We start from the raw sequence: 20583 nt of genomic DNA, 5'->3' as shown, positions 1-20583 counted from the left end.
ATATTTACGAGTTACCTCCCTTTACTCACCGTTTAAGGTGCTAAAGAGTTGTCAAAATATGTTTTTTATCAAGATATATACATTTAGCATTTGTCAAACTATGTTTCTTTTGTATTAAGATACGTTTATTTAGTAGTTGTCAAATTATGTTTCTTTTGAACTAAGATAAATATGTTTAATAGTTGTCAAAATACTTTTCTTTTGTATTAAGATATAAAAAAATAGTTGTCAAAATGCGTTTCTTTTGTATTAAGATAAATCTATTTACTAGCTGTCAAAATACGTATCTTTTGTATTAAGATCAATCTATTTAATATATATATATATAAAGTTGACTTTATTATCAAGGTGAATATATTAAACAGTTAGATAATTGTGTCACCCGGGTATTAAGATGAATATATATAAAATTTTACAAATATATATAAAAGTCTACAAATTGTGTCACAATTATATTAAATATATATTGTATTAAAAAGTTGACGATGCATTGCGGAATTATGTAGGTTTGGTATTAAAATTAACGTTTCAGTCTGTTGTGAAATTGTGTAGTTTGGGTTTATTATATACTTGCTAATAAATACGTTTTTTTGTGTATATGCGATATGACACAATTGCTCTAACCCATATCAGCCCTCGCCGTATCACACCCCAAAACCCGTATCAGCCCGCAAAACCCGTATCACGCCCCCTTTGGAAATTTTTCGTTTTTCAATATTTCAAAAGAAAAATAGATCATAAGATAGTAGTTTTTATTAGTAAGTTTGTAATAAACAGAATAAAACGCGCCTTTTTTCCAAATCACACCCGGTATCAACCCTCTACCAATATCAGCCCTCGGTTTGATACTGGATGTGATATGGAAAAAGGCATGTATCACTATATACATCATGAATATAAACAAGTTTGAAGTAGCACAAACGTTATTTAGCCTCATAATACCGTGAAGTAACAAACTCAAAAACAAACACATCCCGTTTTAACAGTTACATAAGAAATGTAGCTAAGTCCTCGTATGAGGTAAGTTATGCTTGGTAAACGTAATCAGTAAGTGTACCCACGGACTTAGATAACAATAATCTAATTCCGTGGTGTACCGAAATCTTTCCGAATAGGTTTTAACTTAAACAGTTTGTCATACCTATGTATAAGAGTTGCTTCCCTTGTTTAGCGGACCCTACCGCAGTAGTACTTTCAAACCACTTGTCAAGTTCACTCAAAGATAACGATGATAACGACCAGCAAAGTTTACACTATAACGGCTGAGTTCTAGAACGGTGGAGTTGTACTGGTAATCAATGAGGCCAACAAGCAGATTATCACTGATTGTGTCCCGTATTGTACGCGTTCTGGTACAGAAGGGCTGGACCTTTGTCTGTGTGATCTCGTGTTAGGTGTGATCTCTGGCTAAAAGTCATACGTAACTTGTCACATGTCTTATTTATAGTACAAACGTACAGTTCATACACTAGATACCCCCATCACGAGTTCACCGAGTTCTCACAAACAGACGGTGTTATATGGGTACAACTGAAACAAACTCGGCTACTTAAAATAGTATTCATATACTGAAAAAACGACCACAAGCTCCAACCAGCTTTCCAATCACTCTAATTGTGACTGTAACATATGTTCTTGTTTATTAAAGTTGATTATTTTTACAATCACATAACAATAACAATCAACCATTTTTTTTATTAAAGTGTTCCTTGTTTTAGTTCACATTGATCACAGTTCATTATCTTCACAAATATGATCATGATACTTGACATCTTGATTCTTACAAGTAGTAGATGAACTAAGTGGATGGGATTAAGTCACTGTCTATGTAATCCTTACCTCCAGCCCGTGAGATGGTGATGTCAGCACTATTGGGCGCCACCCCAAGCAGGGAGGAGCCCTCGGAGTGGAGGTAAATATTATATAGACAGAGGCTTGCGCTCGTCCCCTTATTTTCCGTACCACTCTTACATTTGTAAATTCACTAGTTCCTAATATCAATTTGAGCACATGTATGATTTTTCTTATTTACCTGGGATTTCACATGACACTGAGTAGCACATTTGCATCTAAATAATCGTCGTAATACATCATAGATACATGCTGTAGACAGACAGTCAGTAGAAACAGATCATATACCGCTGTAGTAGCATAACGTAACATGTTTTTTCTTCTTTTTTAAAACTTTAATATATTTCATTCAAATATTTTCTAGGATTTGACAGACATGAACACACATGCACCACTAATCCACACACACACACAAAACAAATCATCATCATCATCGTCGTCGTCGTCGTCGTCGTCAATTACACCTGCATTAAACAAAAGACTCACGCGTACAAAATCCAAAAAGGACGGACAAAGTTGACAACAAAATATCTAATATCGGAATATATCACAAACTACTACTTACATTTCCAACAAGAGGGTGAGCATAGCCAAACAATCACCGCTTTGATGACTTGACCTATAGAAGAAAGGTGCGTCTTCACTTCACTTCCTAGATTTTTTTCATAACAGAACGTAAAGCACCATCAACCATTTACGGATTTAATGTCTATCGCCATTGCTTGTACATTGTATTCAGTTAAATTTGTCTTTGGCAATTAATCCACTGCAACATATTTCAAGGATATATAAATGTATAAAGTATATAACAAAATTGGTTAAATTATCAGTCATAAGAAACTCAACCACTGTATCGCTCTTCCTGTGAAAGACTTATGGTCCAACAAATTCACCATGGCTAGTGTCCTGGACAACGTGATCCCCAAATGTTAGATTACTATCCACACCAGACTGGCTAGAAAACCGGGCCCGGCCTATCCACCTATGTTAGATATACCAGGCCCGGCCTATTATGCTACGCGTTAGTGGTGTAAGTGTCATACACAGGGTTGTTCATGAGTTTTATTGTTGAGGTGCGTCTCTCTAAGCCAATGCTATCGTCTAACACAGTGGATTCTCTTCTCCTGGTAGAAAAAAATAACAAACGAAACATACTGAATTCATGGAATATGTTTAAATATATTTTGTACGCTGATGATTTGTATTAAGTTCGGGAAGTCAAAGCGTGTCTCCTTTGTTACGATTTGGGAATCAGACGTCGCCTCATGTTACATGAATTTAGCCACTGAGACATTTCTCATTTTTTACTACTATTTTGTTACTTCAAAGATTCTAAATGAGGATTAATTGAAAAATTGCACATGGCATGTCTCTTTTAATATTTAGAGCAAAACACATTCTTTGAAATTGCCAAGTGAATAGCAAATTACAAGGCGGGTACTTGTAACATTTGACAAGTGTTAACAAGTAGAATACAATTTATATTACAATATGGATGATATACGTTACCTGTGTCTGCTTCGTTTATACAGAATAACAATGATTGTCATTAGGACCAGGACACCAGCTCCAGCCCCGACTAACACAGGCCAATTGCTAACAAACCAGCTCTAAAAAACACAGGTAAATACTAAACCAATATATAACTGTCATCTGCGAGCTTTCGAGCTCTCTTATAGGTCAGCGGCATATTAGCCTTTAGCCAAGACACAGCAATTAAATGATTTCCCCGCAGCTGTCAAATTACAGGTAACACATTTACACATAGCCCTAAAATATCGTTGAAATATTAGCCTTCAGCCAAGAAACTACATATAACTGATTTCCATATAGCTATCAAATCACAGGTAACACATTATCCCAAAGCGTTAAAACAAAACTGAAACTTTAGCATTTAGCCAAGAAACAACAAATAAATGATTTCCCCATAGCTCTCAAATCACAGGTAACACATTAACACATAGCCCTAAAACAACACTGAAACATAAGCCTTTAGCCAGGAAACTACAAATAATTGATTTCCATATATATATAGCTCTCAAAACACAGGTAACACATCAACCCATAGCCCCGAAGTCTCTGATAAATACGAGCTCATAGCTATCAAATACCAGGTAAAATATTAACTAACACGGCTGAAGTGTAAATATACCTGTGCATGGTCAAACTAATGTATCTACCTGTATTTTATAATAATACATATGAAGTGGCTAGTTTTGATTAAAACTGTTATTTCACACTTATTACAAGTTTATCAAAAAAGAAAAAAATGACTTGAAGTATAATGTAAATACGTAGTACACTATCGACTTATATATAGTAATTCAACTTTTGTATGACACTAGTAATCCCAGCTAGGTTCTTTGTATTTCTTACATGTTGTTGACTCTTTTTTCCAGGTTAATCAGTGATGTCGCCTATGTGGCAAAATGCATTCTTTCCGTTGGCCTCGCGCCGTAATTATTGTTCACAACGTCAATGTAATGAAATATTTTCGGGATATGTACATGTAACTTTAAGTCAAAGACATATATATTCTATAAGTAGATGATCTCCCATTTATATCCATTATCACATGAGATTTATGAAACGAGTGGAAGGTGAATAGTTATTTATTTTAAACTTCTAACGAGCTCCAGGAAAGCTGCAACTAACAAGTTCATAATTCTTCTATGGAAAAGCCATGATTGGTTGTTGGAAATATCCATGAAATTAAACTGCCTCAAGTTGAAGTGAAATAGAAAGAATGATTGATAATTGACTGTTAACTTTTTCTTTATCTGGCGTCACAATGCAATCAAAGTCCGTGACGCCATGACTCGTTTTGTCACAATTGAAACAACGGAGATTTATGTTAATTTTTGAATACCCAAGAAGGTACAAGTGGGCAAATATCACAGGTGTTATTATCCCCTGCCCATCTCAGACCTCATCGAAGCTTGTTGACGTAACAGTTTTAAACAGAATGCGTAAGTCGCGTGTCTCAATGCTCTGTAGAGACAGAAAAATGAACGAAACACACCCACAAAAAAATGCTAATAGGTACAGAATGCCGAAAATGTATGACACTGCATCCGTCAGAGATACTAGGGCCTAAATGTTAGAAGTCCATTGGCCTTAACGACTGTTGAAACAGAAGGAGAGGAACGTAAAACACCTTATTTGTTAACAGCATTAACGGTATAGAGGAATCTATAACTGGGAGATTGACACAAAAAGCAACCAATCTGTCTATCGAAAATGTCTGTTTACGTTAATTTAAGACAACTTAGGGAAGAATAATTGTCAATCAATGTCTCTCTCTCTCTCTGTGTATGACATAAAAGTATAACTCCAAGTTGGTACATTGTAAATAACCTCAGCAGCTTATTATTTCTATCTCGGAATCATCGTCTCGGGATCTTCGGTGTCTGGCAAATGTGTGTTAACATTTTTCTAGTAAAACGATCCAGATCTATGGTCTATTAATCGTGATGTAATTCTTACTTTGGCTGGTGCAGGCGTTTCCGGGGATTTGGTATGAAGGAGAGGCAGTGGAAACATTGTCTGTACGGAAGCGTCCATGTTAATGGCGGTATCGACCTGGGTCTGGACCACAGGTCGGTCGCCACAAGTGGCAGTAAACTCTATATGACATCGAGCATGACCTCCACTGAAATCAAAATAATATCAAGGGATCACAAGATCTAAAACTAATTAAGTCACTATTAACATATTTGATTATCTCAATTGAATAATTATATTTCGATTATATTGATACAAAATATCGAAAACACAGGGGTCACAAGATCCAAATCAAAACACTATAATATATGTGACAATATCAACTGAATCATTATATTTATCTTAAAGTGTTCAATTGCATTGACATAAAATATCGAAAATACAGATAATGATTAAAGACCAGAATTATAACAAGGTGTCTCTGTAAGTATTTACGAAGATGGTACCAGATATTTGGTTCACAAGAAGAACTTTTGCCGTACGTGTAATGTATCTGTTTAATGTTTGGTGTCCCATGTACACAGATGCGTCCAACGAGAGCATTCACGCCTGCTGTAAGTAACACCGACACAGAAGCGTTTCCACTCCCCACAAACGTCAGTGATACGTATTCTGTGACGCAGAAAAAGACATCAGCTAGGTAACGCACCTTTTGTATAAGGGTAAATATGGTGATCAAGAGTAGCAAATAGGGTGGTCATGACAAGGACAGCAGACTTTCAAAATCGAATTTGATGAGGTCATAGTATACGGTAGTCCGAATTATTCTGACGTTTTATCGACTTTTTTTTATATCGGTCTGTCGTCGATTAATGTCAGAGCTCCGGCTCTCTATAATATGCGGGAAATAAGCGACCCGCGCCCGGTTACACTTCAAACTGATATTCTTTATGCACAAGATGAACATAAAGTACATGCCTCAAACAACAAATACAATCACTAAAAACATATTTTTTCAAACTTACTCTGTTTTACTCTAGTTTTTTGATAGCCCTGCCTTCTAATGCCACGTGCCTAAACTCTCGCCGGCATACGTCATAACGTTTGGAAAATACCTTCGGTAACGCGAGATCTCGTCAAGTCATGTGACATTGCCCATGCCCTAATTTCCATTAAAAACATGGGTTGGCATAGCAAACGTTGGAAAATACTGTTCGTAATGATCTTTGAAACATGTTATTGATACCACCTAGTGCATAAAGAATAGATCTTTCGACCCATGTGCGACATGTGTGTGAAGGTGACGATTTGTTTCTAAAATATCAGTTTGAAGTGCGACTCAGGCGCGGGTCGCTTATTTCCCGCATATTATAGAGGGCCGGAGTTCTGACGTTAATCGACGACAGACCGATATAAAAAAAAGTCGATTATACGTCAGAATAATTCGGACTAAGCATACGGAAGCATTGATTCCTTTTATTTTTATCTAATGAATTATAAAGTCTGCTTTGTCCTTGATACGGAGGTTCAAATATAACTAATTTGTTAACCGTCCTTTTCAAAGTTACAATTTGTTAGACTTATTTAATCCTATATATATCATATCGGTTATATTTACGCAAACTATATAATACTCGATTATAATACAATTAACATTCAATTCGATTTGAAAGAAATAAGTAAGCCTTCAAATCAAATGAATTTATAGAACCAATTTCGATTAATTACTATCTTATAAACAAAATCTAAACCACCTATGATTGTTATCAGTGTTGCCTTAATTGACATGTTCCACCAGCCTTGATGCCAAACATATAAACTTATCTACTCTTGAAAGAAGAACACGAGACTACTGTTTATCTCCAAGCCCGCCCTACAAAGACAATATGAACTATCTTTCTGTATAATATACAAAGGGTTATTAAGATACTTAAATGAGGGTGTATATATATTGTATACAGGGTGATTTAGCTAACACATTCAGATTTTTTTAAATACTGTTAAAGGGTATACTGCTAAACAGGGCTAGTTTCTCGGAAATATTATTTGCAATTCAAGCTACAATGTAGATTAGGTAACCCAACAAGATCATAAAAATGTCTAATTAAGTATCGTTTTATATGTAGAAAAAAAATATAAACAGTATTTGAGGCTAATTACCTTTGTTATTTTCGGTCGCTTTCGTATCAGAGAAAATAGTTGTCTTTCTGGTTGGCGCTGTTGTGACCGGATCCTGTCTACCTTCTGTCCTCATGAACGTAGGAGTTGCTGTATGCGATGCTGTGTTACTCGAACCGGTCGCTTCCTTACCTGTACTTCTAACAGAAGTTATTGGGTTTTGCGACGTTCGACTAAATGGTATCGGTTTGTTGGAAGTTGCACTAACGCTTGTTGTTTTATGTGTCGTTGATCCAGAGGTTGTTGGGTTGTTTGACGTTGCACTAACGCTTGTTGTTTTATGTATCGTTGATCCAGAGGTTATTGGTTTGTTGGAAGTTGTACTGAAGCTTGTTGTTTTTTGCGTCGTTGATCCAGAGGTTGTTGGTTTGCTGGAAGTTGCACTGACGCTTGTTGTTTTATGTGTCGTTGATCCAGAGGTTGTTGGGTTGTTGGACGTTGCAGTTATAGTCGTTGATCCATGTTTCGTTGATCCGGATGTTGATTCGCGTGATGTTAAACCGGAGTTAGTTGCTTTATACGATGTTGAACTGGAAACTGGGTAGATGGTTGAGTCAAAAGTACTTGATTTAATAGACGTTTGAGTCGTATCAGTTGATCTTTGATGTTTTACTGATGATGCTATGGTGCCTGGGGCTGTTGATGACGAAGTCACTGTTTCCTGGTATGCCGAAGTATCCGCACTGTTTATTGTTACTTTTTCTGACAAAGCAGTGACTGCTTTTGTAACAGTTGGTTTACTTGAATTTTCCATTTCTGTAATTATTGAGTGCATTACGCTTGTTGTCGTTTCTGACTTTTCTACTTCACAATTGTGACCGTGCCAACCATTTACACATTTACAAGAGTATCCACCATTAAAATTGGCACAGTTTCCACCATGGAGACAAATTCTTTCAGAACATTCGTTAATGTCAGCGTCACAATCACGGCCATGCCAACCCTGGGAACAGGAACAGGAATAATTTCCGGGAGTATTCACACATGTCCCGTTGTTTCTACACGGCACTTGGGTACATTCATCGATGTCGTTGGAACAGCTGTGTCCGATCCATCCTGTATAGCATTTACACATAAACGAACCGTTTACGTTGGTACACTTTCCGTTTCCGCAAATATTTGGTTCTATACCACATTCGTTTACGTCACTAGAACAATCGTATCCGGACCACCCTGGTGGACAGATACACTTATAACTACCATTCGTATTTTGACATGTTCCGTTATTTGAGCAAGTTGTTGACAATAGGCACTCATCAACATCAGAAGAACAGTTGTCTCCCGACCATCCCTCCGGACAGTGGCACTGATAATATCCTCTACCGTTTATGCATGTACCGTTATGAAGACAAGGCATTGTGTCTTTGCATTCGTCAATATCTTTTGTACAGTTAGTGCCTTTCCAGCCGGCTATACACGAGCACTTGTAACCTCCGCCAACGTTTGTGCACGATCCATTATTCTCACAAGGATGGAACATGATGCATTCGTTTATGTCTTCTGTGCAGTTCTGGCCTCTCCATCCATGTGAACACGAACATGTATAACTACCTTTGCGGTTGTGGCAGATCCCTCCATGGCCACATTGACCGTGAATCTCGCATTCATCTACGTCGATAGTGCAGTTATCTCCTTTCCAACCAGCAGCGCACAGGCACGTGTACGACCCGTTGGTGTTATGACATACACCTTCATGTTGGCATGGGTCTATTGTCGCACACTCATCTATATCATGGACACAAGACGTCCCCGTCCAACCGATAGTACAATTACATGTGTAAGAGCCTAACGTGTTGTAACACGTGCCGTTATTGTAGCAATGCGTTGTCATGTTGCACTCATCAATGTCGTTTTCACAGTGTTCCCCACTCCAACCACCTAAACAAGTACAAATGTAAGATCCATTAATGTTCCTACATACTCCGCCATTTTTACAGGGATGACTGATTTTGCATTCATCTATATCGTTTGCACAAGTTAATCCTGTCCATCCGCTGCTACATGCGCACCGGTACGATCCGATTGTATTCTGGCAGGATCCGCCGTGTCGACAAATGCCTTCGAATGTACATTCATTGTTGTCGTTTTCGCAGTTCATCCCTGACCAACCAGTAGCACACTCGCAATTAAACGAGCCGTTCATGTTAAAACACATTCCTCCATGATGACACACAGACGGAGTCGCGTGACATTCGTTCACGTCATTCTCACATTTTTGTCCAGTCCAGGTACTTGGACAGTCACATACAAAGCTTCCGTTTGTATTATGACACGTTCCATTGTGTTGGCATTTAAAACCGTCTTCACATTCATCTACGTCTTCCTCACAAGTAGACCCTGACCAACCACTTACACATTCACAGGAAAAGGAGCCGTTTGTATTGTAACAGTTTCCACCATTTAAGCAGGGAGAGGAAATAAGACATTCGTTTATGTCTGTTTGACACGTGTCACCACTCCAACCGTTATAACAATCACAGACAAAGCTTCCATTTGTATTTTGACACGTCCCATTTCTGTTACAAATCCCACTGATTTTGCATTCGTCGTTGTCTGTTTGGCATTGTGATCCCGACCACCCTACAACACATTCGCACGTAAATGAACCATTTGCGTTGTAACAAATGCCCCCGTTTAGACACGTATCTGTAAAGTTGCATTCGTTAACATCCGTATCGCATAACTTCCCTGTCCATGCATGAGGGCAAACACATGAAAAACTGCCGTTACTGTTTAGACAGGTGCCTCCGTGCCTACAAGGGTTTGATTCCTCACATTCGTTAACATCGGTCTCACATTTACTTCCGGTCCAGTGAGGACTACACATACACGTGTAACTTCCGTTCGTATTGCGACATGTCCCTCCATAAAGACATGGGGTCGGCAAATTACATTCGTCTATGTCCGTATTGCATGTAGCTCCCATCCAACCCCTTCGACACTGACAGCTGAAACTTCCGATTGCATTGTTGCATGTTCCATTATGTTGACAAGCGTCACCGTCTTCACATTCATCTACGTCTTTCTCACAGGTAGATCCTGACCAACCACTTACACATTCACAGTCAAAGGAACCGTTTGTATTGTAACAGTTTCCACCATTTAAGCAGGGAGAGGAAATAAGACATTCGTTTATGTCTGTTTGACACGTGTTACCACTCCAACCGTTATTGCAAAGACAGACAAAGCTTCCATTTGTATTTTGACACGTCCCATAATTGTTACAGATTCCAAAGATTTTGCATTCGTCGTTGTCTGTTTGGCATTGTGATCCTGACCATCCTACAGCACATTCACACTTGAAAGAGCCTTCTATGTTCTTACAAGCTCCTCCATTAAGACACGTATCTGTTAAGTTGCATTCGTTAACATCCGTATCGCATAACTTCCCTGTCCATGTATGAGGACAAACACACGAAAAGCTGCCGTTACTATTTAGACAGCTGCCTCCGTGCGTACAAGGATTTGACGCTTCACATTCGTTAACATCGTTCTCACAATTACTTCCGGTCCAGTGGGGTCTACAAAGACATATGTAGCTTCCGTTCGTATTGCGACAAGTTCCATCATGTCGACATAGATTTAAAGACTTACATTCATTGATGTCGCTTTCACAAGAGCTTCCCGTCCATCCCTTAGGACAATGACATCTGAAACTTCCGTTTGTGTTCAAACACGTTCCTCCATGTTGACACTGATTTGAAGACTTACATTCATTTATATCCGTTTCACAAGAACTTCCCGTCCATCCTTTAGGACAGTGACAGCTGAAACTTCCGTTTGTGTTTAAACAGGTTCCGCCATGTCGACATAGGTTTGCAGTTTTGCATTCATCGACGTCTTTTTCACATGTAGGTCCAGTCCAACCACGAGAACAATGACAACTGAAACTCCCGTTTTTATTTTTACAAGTTCCAGCATGAGAACATGGAGACAACGTAATACATTCGTCGATGTCATCGTCACACGTGTGCCCCGACCATCCTCTCGGACATTGACAATGGAAACTCCCGTTCATGTTCTGACAGGTGCCCCCATTAGAACATGGGTTCTGAGGCATGCATTCATTAACGTCACTATCGCAGGTGCGCCCCGACCAACCCAGTATACACGAGCATGAGAAACTTCCGACTGTGTTAAGACATGTTCCGCCATGTTTACACAACAACGTATCACTGCATTCATTTCTGACTTTTTGACACATATTTCCCGACCAACTGGTAGGACACAGACAATTGAAGGATCCGTTTATATTCCGGCAGGTTCCGCCATGGAGACACGGTGTTGAAATCTTACATTCGTCAACATCCATTTCGCACAAATGTCCGGACCATGCACGAGGACACAAACACGTGTAGTGACCGGGAGTGTTTTTGCAAGTTCCACCATTTTGACAAGGAGCATTTGTTCTACTATTACACTCATTGATATCTATCGTACAAATAGGTCCCGTCCATCCTGATGGACAAATACATTTGAAGTAGCCTCTCGTGTTAACACAGGTACCTCCATTAAGACAAGGATTTCTTTCGGTGTGGCACTCGTCAAGTTCCGTTGAACAGTTTGCACCTTTCCAACCCGCAGTGCAGGAACAGTTAAAGTCAGTGGGTGCATTGGTACACGTGCCTCCATTTTCACACGGGTTTTTAGGTTGACATCTATCGAGCACAGATGAACAGTTCTGTCCTGTCCAGTAAAGTGGACAAGAACACGTGTACCCTCCCGGTGTATTACTGCACACGCCGTGTGTACATGGGTGTAGTGTAGTACATTCGTTGACGTCATCAGAACACGCATGTCCATGCCAACCATCGGTACATTTACAGCTGAAGGATCCAGCTGTGTTATTACACACCCCACCGTGATGACATGAGTTACTGTTATGACACTCATTGATGTCCTGCTCACACTGTTGTCCCGTCCAGCCCTGAGTACAGACACACGTAGTCTGTCCGTTATGTCCTGCAGTACAGTTTCCGTGGTTGTGGCACAATGACTGGCTACAGGACGTGCAGGTCGCACCAGTCCAACCTGTCAAAATCATAATAGGGGACTTATCTTCATCCTGAAGCGCACTTACAAATCAGATAGATCCCAATACATTCAAATTCAATATATATATATATATATATATATATATATATATATATAAGCAGTTTAAGTGTCTAAGATCGAACTTTAAAGTTTAAATGATATTGAACTAATGCTTAAGATGATGAAAACATTAAAATTCGTTAATTCGAGAGTAAAAGGTTAATACAGGATGTATGGTTTATTAAATATACATGTATGACATCGTATCATATGTCATGACGAAGTCAAATCAAACAGGTAAATATTTTGTTATGGTTTTCGTGTTTTTTATATCTTAAGGGGGGGGGGGGGGGGGTAACTGATAATGATACAACAAATTGTCTACAACTAGTGTAATTATCTGTGGATGCATCTAGAAAATTGATCTTACCCTGTTTACAAAACGGCTGTCCTGTTGTTTTATTGCAATGCATCCTGGGATTTTCCACACAACGTACGTCACAGTTACTGCCATACATATCAGGCATGCACCATACCAAAAGTTCTAAGGTAACACTGTAAAACAAACAACAAGAGCATTCCACTTTCCACAGTTACTGCCATACATATCAAGCATACACCATACCTAAAGTTCTAAGGTAACAGTGTTGACTATTAAAATCCGCAGGTCGAACGAAAAATCGACAAAACAAAAGTACAATATTGAATATATATATATCTTCACGTCACAATAGCGTCCTCTGCTTCATCGACGATATCCACCTTGTAAATCAAGGTCGAATCCAAGTAATCTTAAGCAAGAACCGCTGAAGTGACAAAGAACATTAAGCTAATGGACATAGCCATGCAACATACTTGTAACACAGGATTGGAGGGGGTTGCACGTTGAAAAAGTCTACGGCTAAGTTTGATTGCCAGCATCTTGATCGTAATGAGAAATACCTGTTTACTCGTGCGATATGACAATCGACGTTTTTGTAACGCTCACTGTTTTCGCCATATTGTTTTGTTAACACTTTGATAAATTTGAAATGACCTAGATTTACATGGAGGATGTGTTTATGTGTTTCACTATTCCCAAGTCATGTAGTACCAAGCAGTGAAAGCGACGAACATTTAGCTTCAAACACACGTGACAATATGAGCCTTTTTAATAGCTACAAAAAAAGACGCACAATGAAATGCGTCATCATACAGAATGTATGTATTCCAGACAGAAACTATTGCTTTTTCATCCAAACCCCTGATAGTTGTTGATTTTATGTTTATCCAAATTATGAAAAGAGGACTGTCATTATGAAATTGGAAAAGGAACTAATTCGAGTAAGATAAGTATGATAAGCAACCCCTTCTTCATGGAAAACATTTTTTTTTTATCTTATACATCACGTATTATTTGTTTGTTACATACACTACCTGACTACGTTATGCAAGGCTATGACTGTGGGGGTCGCCTTGGCCAGGGACGGACTAGGTGTTATATCATGAGACGTTGTAAGCTGATCTATGACGTCATGATGATGATTGTCATCATCTTGTATCTCTACAAACACGGTTGTCCTGCCCTGTTTCCATAAAAAGGAGCATTATTTACAAACATCATTAAATATAGAATACATGTATTTATGATTTACATTCTTAAAAGTGTTTTTTTGTGTTTTTGTATATCAATATCCAATGTTTGTAAATATGTATTCTTTAATAAATCAATATTTGTTTGTCAAAATTTTAATTGTACATGTATGTCAACATATCAGACTAGTATTGTTTTAAAAATAATCCATAAATAACAAACCCCTTTAGTCAACTCTTTCCTTTTGAAGTATATCATATCAATAAATAACACAATATCATATCTGATAGATTAACACCGCAATCCTTTAGCTGCACCCATCATACGTGTCTATATACACTACATATATAACCGCCTACATATGTAATTACAAATATATGTTTCATAATAAACATTTATATGTTTCAAAGGCAAAATCAGAAGAACATCTGTAAGTACCAAAATACTAAATTCATTTGTCAGTCTATGAAGCATACAAACCTAATTATACGTAACCCACTAAGTCCAGGCCAGACGAACCGCTGTGTGGTTTACGGGCCCCGGGGATCGTGACATATGTAGTTTATAAAGCTTACTATATATAACCCAATTAGTCCAGGCCAGACGTGCCACTGTGGGGTTTACGGGCCCCGGGGATCGTGACATATGTAGTTTATATGCCTAACTATACGTAACCCAATACATCGTTGGTAGACGTACCACTATCGGATTTACAGGCCCGAGTGTCGAGTTATATGCAGTGTATTAAGCACTATACGTACCCATTGAGTCCAGGCCAGACGTGCCACTATCGGATTTATCGGCCTGATGGTCGTGCTGTCATCAGCATTGATGTCTCCGCATGTCTCTATCGTGTTGGCGTTTGTAGTTTTTGGTGTTGTGATGCACGGGGAATGAGAACTTGTTGTAAGAAAAGATATTTACTGTAGACGTTCATTGTAAATGAGCGTCAATGCTACTTTTACGTGATCTCTATATTGTTTTATTATTCGTATACGTTATACCATTTACTCGGATCATTTTGCTATACCACTGTTGTTATAATATATGGCTGTATGATAATAACTTTGAATTTGTTTATCAAGAGTCAAACGTCCTTTATCGCTTTCTTGTTGTTATTAGATTGAAAGTGGACCAAAGTCAAATACACTTAATAGACTAAATAAAGTTACAGGTTTAGTATCAAGCGTGCGGTTCCTGGTGATTCAAAACAATCTGTTTACAAGATTTTATCACAAACAAGGTAATTCAGCTGTACAAACGTTGTAATCCCAAATCCTTCTGGATAATGAACAGAAGTCATTTAAGGTTCTTTACAGATCTGATCCCAGTGAACTAGAAAGCGCTTCAAAATTATTCCTTGAAAGAAAATTGGTAGTTCTTCATGCTACTTGTCAAATATCATCATCCGTGTCCTATTGGTTATTCAGAGGAAATCAATTAAAAGGTTAACAAATTTGACCCCTGTTATCTTGAATATCAGGATAAATAATTCATTTGAATGCAATTAATAGTAATTTATTCTATAATTGATACTGGTCAAATATAATGACCCTGTGTTTTTTTTTTGTTATTCAGTAGAAGTAATTCAAGATGCTAACGCATTTGACCACTTGGACACTGAAAGTGGCTCAAAAACTACTAGATAGATCACACTAAAGCATATATATATATAAATCATACAGAACAAATCTGAACATTGTATGCGGATATCATCTGAAATTAAGAAAATTTCAATTTATTCTATTTAATTGTGCAGCAAAGTATATTTTCGTAAAAAGGAAAGATAAGGAAACGGGAACACTTAAACCATCCATCGTAGTCAAAGTAATATTTTATAAGCTTTGCTATATTTTAACGTGAACCGTTGTTATTAAAACATGAATATTAATTGTACAGCTCTATGATTATTACCTATATGTAAAAAAAATCGAAGTTGACCAACATTTCAAATCTAAAACAAGCTATCAAAACACGTTTACCTTCCTCCAATACAGATACGGAACACTGGATCACATTTGTCGGAACTGCTGCAGTGTCCAACACGTACATTGGTGTCACAGCACTTCCGGTTACTTCCTGATCCCCTGGACGAGCCGTCGTGGTTGACGTAGGACATTACACGTACGGCCATGAACACGTTCGGACTCTAAACACATGAACATAACATTATTCCTTTTACATTTAACAACAGAAGGAGAACAAAATGTCTATTAGTACTGTATTACATTGTCAGATGCCAGGACGCTTTGTTGGAGAAATTAACCAGGAAACAACGACAAGAGGGAAAAACTGACCAGGTAAACAATGATTGAGAGAGAAATTAACTTGGTAAAAACGAACAGAGGGTATAACTGACCGGATGAACAAAGAATAGAGAGAGATGTTGTTAAAAAAGAATTCCACGGAAGTGGATGTGTCGCCTGCGCAGGAAGCTGGGATATTGTGCTTAGCACTGCATGAAGTTTGAGTTTGATCGGCCAAAGCGAACTCAAGTTATCGCACGAAAATAGATTTTCTATTTATACTAACAGTGACATTGACCTTTGACCTTTGGACCTGAAAAGCAAACACTTTTGGTAAGGAAGCACTGCATGAAGTTTGAGTTTGATCGGCCCAAGGAAACTCAAGTAATCGCACGAAAATACCGACACCGACGACGCCGACGCCGAAATAGCAATACCTATGTGTCACCAGCTTTTCGCAGGCGACACAAAAAACCAGAGGCAGAAACGTAATGTAACAAATCACTTTCACTGTTATTTGATAAGTTGATTTGTATACCGGATGTGAGGAAACGGCTTGAACTTGTCCAATTTGAGGTTTCATCAACTTTGATAATGATGCTGTGTTTGCCGTGGCCAGCATGGCCTGTATCTTGATTGCTGGTATTGATACCGCATTACAGTATGAATTAAACCAGAACGTCTGCTTTCCCCTGGAAATTAAAGAGTATATTGTAATCAAAAGTATGCTAAACAAATGCTTTAATGCATGTCAATGAATACATTGGAATGCCTACGTTTATCAGCACAACACAATGGAGGTTAAACGAATTACTAGATTATTGGAACGTTCAACTTCACCAATACGAACATATATACATTGTGTAAGTAATCATAGGATATAACAATCGGAAACCAACATTTACGGAAAATAATGCTATCGACATTGCAATGTGTTTTTCAAATCGTCTTTTTACTTGGCGTTGACATATATTGGTGGAAAGACTAAACTAAAACTACTTTATTCGTATGCCATTTTATGCTGAGAAACCTTTACAATTACCTTTATATATATTTCCTTACCCAGATGATCTCCACCGGTTTGTGTTTCTATATTTCATGGAATTGGTGCATAAATTTGCGTTCGCAAGAGTCATCAGTCCTGTTTGAAATTGACCACGATTTGCCACCGGTACAGTGGAATCAAGCCGCAGTACAGCAGGACCTGGAATTAAAAGGATTTCGTCTATTTCATGTTGAAATTTATCCACGATTTTCCACAAAATCTTGGTCCGACAGGATACATCTACAGAATACCAAAGAGTCCACCATTTGACATGAATGTCGTCTGCTCACAACAGCGTCGACAGTCTTATGTTTGGAGTTGTATATAAACTGTTCAGGTATTTCCAGTGAACAACAGTATTTCAACGGTGAACACGGCTAGTCACACAAACTCTACAGCTTACCCTGTTGTATACATGTCTACATCGAAGATGCTTCGTTTAGTATATAATCTTTATAATAAATGGAATGTTAGGTTTTTATCACGAAGAAAATGTATCGTAACATTTACAAACATTAGTGGTTGTCTTATTTTTACTGTTTCCTATTAAATATATAATGGCTGCGCCAGGAAACCAATGCTCTTATATGTTAAAAATCGATAATGCGCTAGAGTCTGAGTTCGCTAAAACAAGTACATTTATAGTATATAATAAAATATCATAATGGGGGTAATAGCACAGCCATTTTGATATCATTGGGAAGATACAAATTAAACAAAATACCAATTTCGAACAGCCGGAATTCAGCCTTGGAATATGAAAATACAATTGTCGAAAGAAAGTCAACATTCCTTCACAAGTTTCACATATATTGATTGGATAATGGAGATGTCACATGTTTTGTACAATAGCTACACAAATGTATGGTAATCATGACGGGAATCAATGACTTATGAATCACTTTTTTTTTATTCAGGAAATCGACCAGTAAATTTCATCTATTAGCGCATGTGTAGATATTGCTTATTGAAAAAGATCAGTCAGTGTTTTTTATGGATAGCGTCAAACTTAACCCAGACGTTTCGGCTGAAGCAATGAGGAACAATGTAGATAGGTACAGAGAAGATACAGTTTGATAGCTTATATCATCTTGATATATCAGAACGTTACCAAAGGTTGCAATATTTTACATTTAATTACAACATATGTTTCTAGTGACAGTTTTGTGTTAAAATGTGGCTGACTCTGCTGGGGGACTGTCAGTCCCCGTGATTGTCCGTACTCTGCTGGGGGACTTTTAGTCCCCGAGATTGTCCTTACTCTGCTGGGGGTCTTTTAGTCCCCGAGATTGTCCGTACTCTGCTGGGGGACTTTTAGTACCCGAGATTGTCCGTGCTCTGCTGGGGGACTGTCAAGCCCCGAGGTTGTCTATAACCTTGTAACTGGAATTTATTCTGGTACGAATATCAAATCATAGTCCAGAAATAAATCAAATATGTTAGCCAATTTTTATCATTTGTAAAGCTATGAAGGAATTCATTGTAACCTTTTCCCTTTTTCTTCAGACCTTTATCAACACTGATTAATTCTGAATTGGATGAAATGGCTGTATAATAAAGTAAAGGTTTATTCTGTTGGTCTCACTGCAACGAATCACTTCCTACAATGTATTAAACATGTGTTTCCACTCCACGTAGCGATTACCTCAATAGTGTAAGCTATAGCAGCACATATAAGATAAAAAAAAAAGAAGAATGGTATTACCATTTCAAAACGTCCAATTCATTTAACCCATAATCCTAAAATGATAAGTGGGATGTTAGAAAAAATATGGGTTGTACACTTACCCGGCTTCTTACAGGACAGCGCTCCAGTTTTCGAATCACATGTAAAATACCTTGTTGTTGAAGGAGGACAAAGTGTGGATGTGGTCTGCCACACTTTAACGACGATATTTAGTCTGAAATAAGTTTTCAACCATTATTCTAATATCAAAGGTTTACTTTATGCACAAACAATGTACGTATTAAACGTGTCGCAACGTTTCAAGACCGAGTGACTGATGAAACTGATTGAAGAAATTGCTATTTTCTTTTTTCGATTATAAGATGATTAATCTGCAGTATTCCTATATATAACGAGAACACCGACAGGACAGTAAGGGCCCCGTCTTGTGGCAATATATCCCCTATAATCATCAAGAAGCAATCTGCCCATATAGCTGACCTTGACGTTTGACATTTGGACTTCAAAAAGAATCAAAAGGTAGCAATATATACATTTACATGTACTATGATGTGAGTCTTGTCTCCTTCCACCTCCATATTTGCTGGGCTAACAAAAATGCAAATACCGTGCAATACTCATTTGTTCGCTTTGATTTGTTTTACTTCACCTTAAATACCTCCCCCATCAAAAGCCATGGTCAAAGTAAGAGATCCACTTTGTCTTTGACATTTGAACCCAAATGACATTGACCTTTAACCCAGCGACCCTGATCTTTGGTCAGGTGACTAATTCATTAATTCCGACCAACTTTGCTTTATAATATCATAACAAAATGTTCATCAGAGAAAAATACAAAACTTGACCTTGACCTAGAACCTTTGGACCCTGTAACCTGGACCTTTGGTCAGTTGACTCCCTGTTAAGTTCTGAACAACTCTGCTTCATAATAACATAAAACAAGAGGCCCAATGGGCCTGCATCGCTCACCTGGTATACATCTCACACTTGTTACCTTAATCTTAAATAAATAAATAAATAAAGCTAAAGGCAAATTATCAGTATTTATCATTAAAAGTCATTCAAAAGAACCTGTTAAAAGATTTAAAAACATTTCACCGCTGTGACCTTGTAAACAAAGATCAGAGGGAGAAATTACCGGGAAAACACAGACCAAGTAAACATAGATCAGACGGAGAAATTACCTGGAAAACACAGACCTAGTGAATAAAGACAAGGCAGATAAATTGACCGGGTAAACAACGATCAGAGGAAGAAATTGACCGAGTAAACAAATATCAGAGGAAGAAATTGACCGGTTAAATAAAGATCTGAGGAAGAAATTGACCGGAAATTGACCGGTTAAATAAAGATCAGAGGAAGAAATTGACCGGTTAAATAAAGATCAGAGGAAGAAATTGACCGGTTAAATAAAGATCGGAGGAAGAAATTGACCGGAAATTGACCGGTTAAATAAAGATCAGAGGAAGAAATTGACCGGTTAAATAAAGATCAGAGGAAGAAATTGACCGGTTAAATAAAGATC

At 37.9% G+C, this 20583-nt stretch overlaps 1 protein-coding gene across 3 annotated transcripts in view; it reads right to left on the bottom strand.

The window, feature by feature from the left end:
• Window positions 1-1563: 1563 nt before the first annotated feature.
• Window positions 1564-20583, bottom strand: part of LOC110449821 (neurogenic locus notch homolog protein 1-like) — a 22888-nt gene continuing 3868 nt past the window's right edge. The window contains exons 3-14 of one of the 3 annotated variants that reach the window (XM_021496928.1): window positions 19160-19272; window positions 17389-17530; window positions 16865-17018; window positions 16063-16229; window positions 14842-14980; window positions 13924-14072; window positions 12938-13062; window positions 7456-12504; window positions 5838-5967; window positions 5338-5503; window positions 3361-3461; window positions 1564-2975 (exon numbers count right to left, since the gene is read on the bottom strand). In XM_021496928.1, coding sequence (XP_021352603.1) covers window positions 2867-2975; window positions 3361-3461; window positions 5338-5503; window positions 5838-5967; window positions 7456-12504; window positions 12938-13062; window positions 13924-14072; window positions 14842-14980; window positions 16063-16229; window positions 16865-17018; window positions 17389-17462 — 6363 coding nt within the window. In that variant the 5' untranslated portion in view covers window positions 17463-17530; window positions 19160-19272 and the 3' untranslated portion in view covers window positions 1564-2866. Of the gene's footprint in view, window positions 2976-3360; window positions 3462-5337; window positions 5504-5837; window positions 5968-7455; window positions 12505-12937; window positions 13063-13923; window positions 14073-14841; window positions 14981-16062; window positions 16230-16864; window positions 17019-17368; window positions 17531-19159; window positions 19273-20583 lie in introns of those variants that run through there. The other 2 variants (XM_021496947.1, XM_021496938.1) reach the window with 2 other exon arrangements.

This window comes from Mizuhopecten yessoensis, unplaced genomic scaffold (genome assembly GCF_002113885.1).
Source record: "Mizuhopecten yessoensis strain PY_sf001 unplaced genomic scaffold, ASM211388v2 scaffold481, whole genome shotgun sequence".
Taxonomy (NCBI): domain Eukaryota; kingdom Metazoa; phylum Mollusca; class Bivalvia; order Pectinida; family Pectinidae; genus Mizuhopecten; species Mizuhopecten yessoensis.
This window is presented reverse-complemented; position numbering and strand designations above follow the sequence as displayed.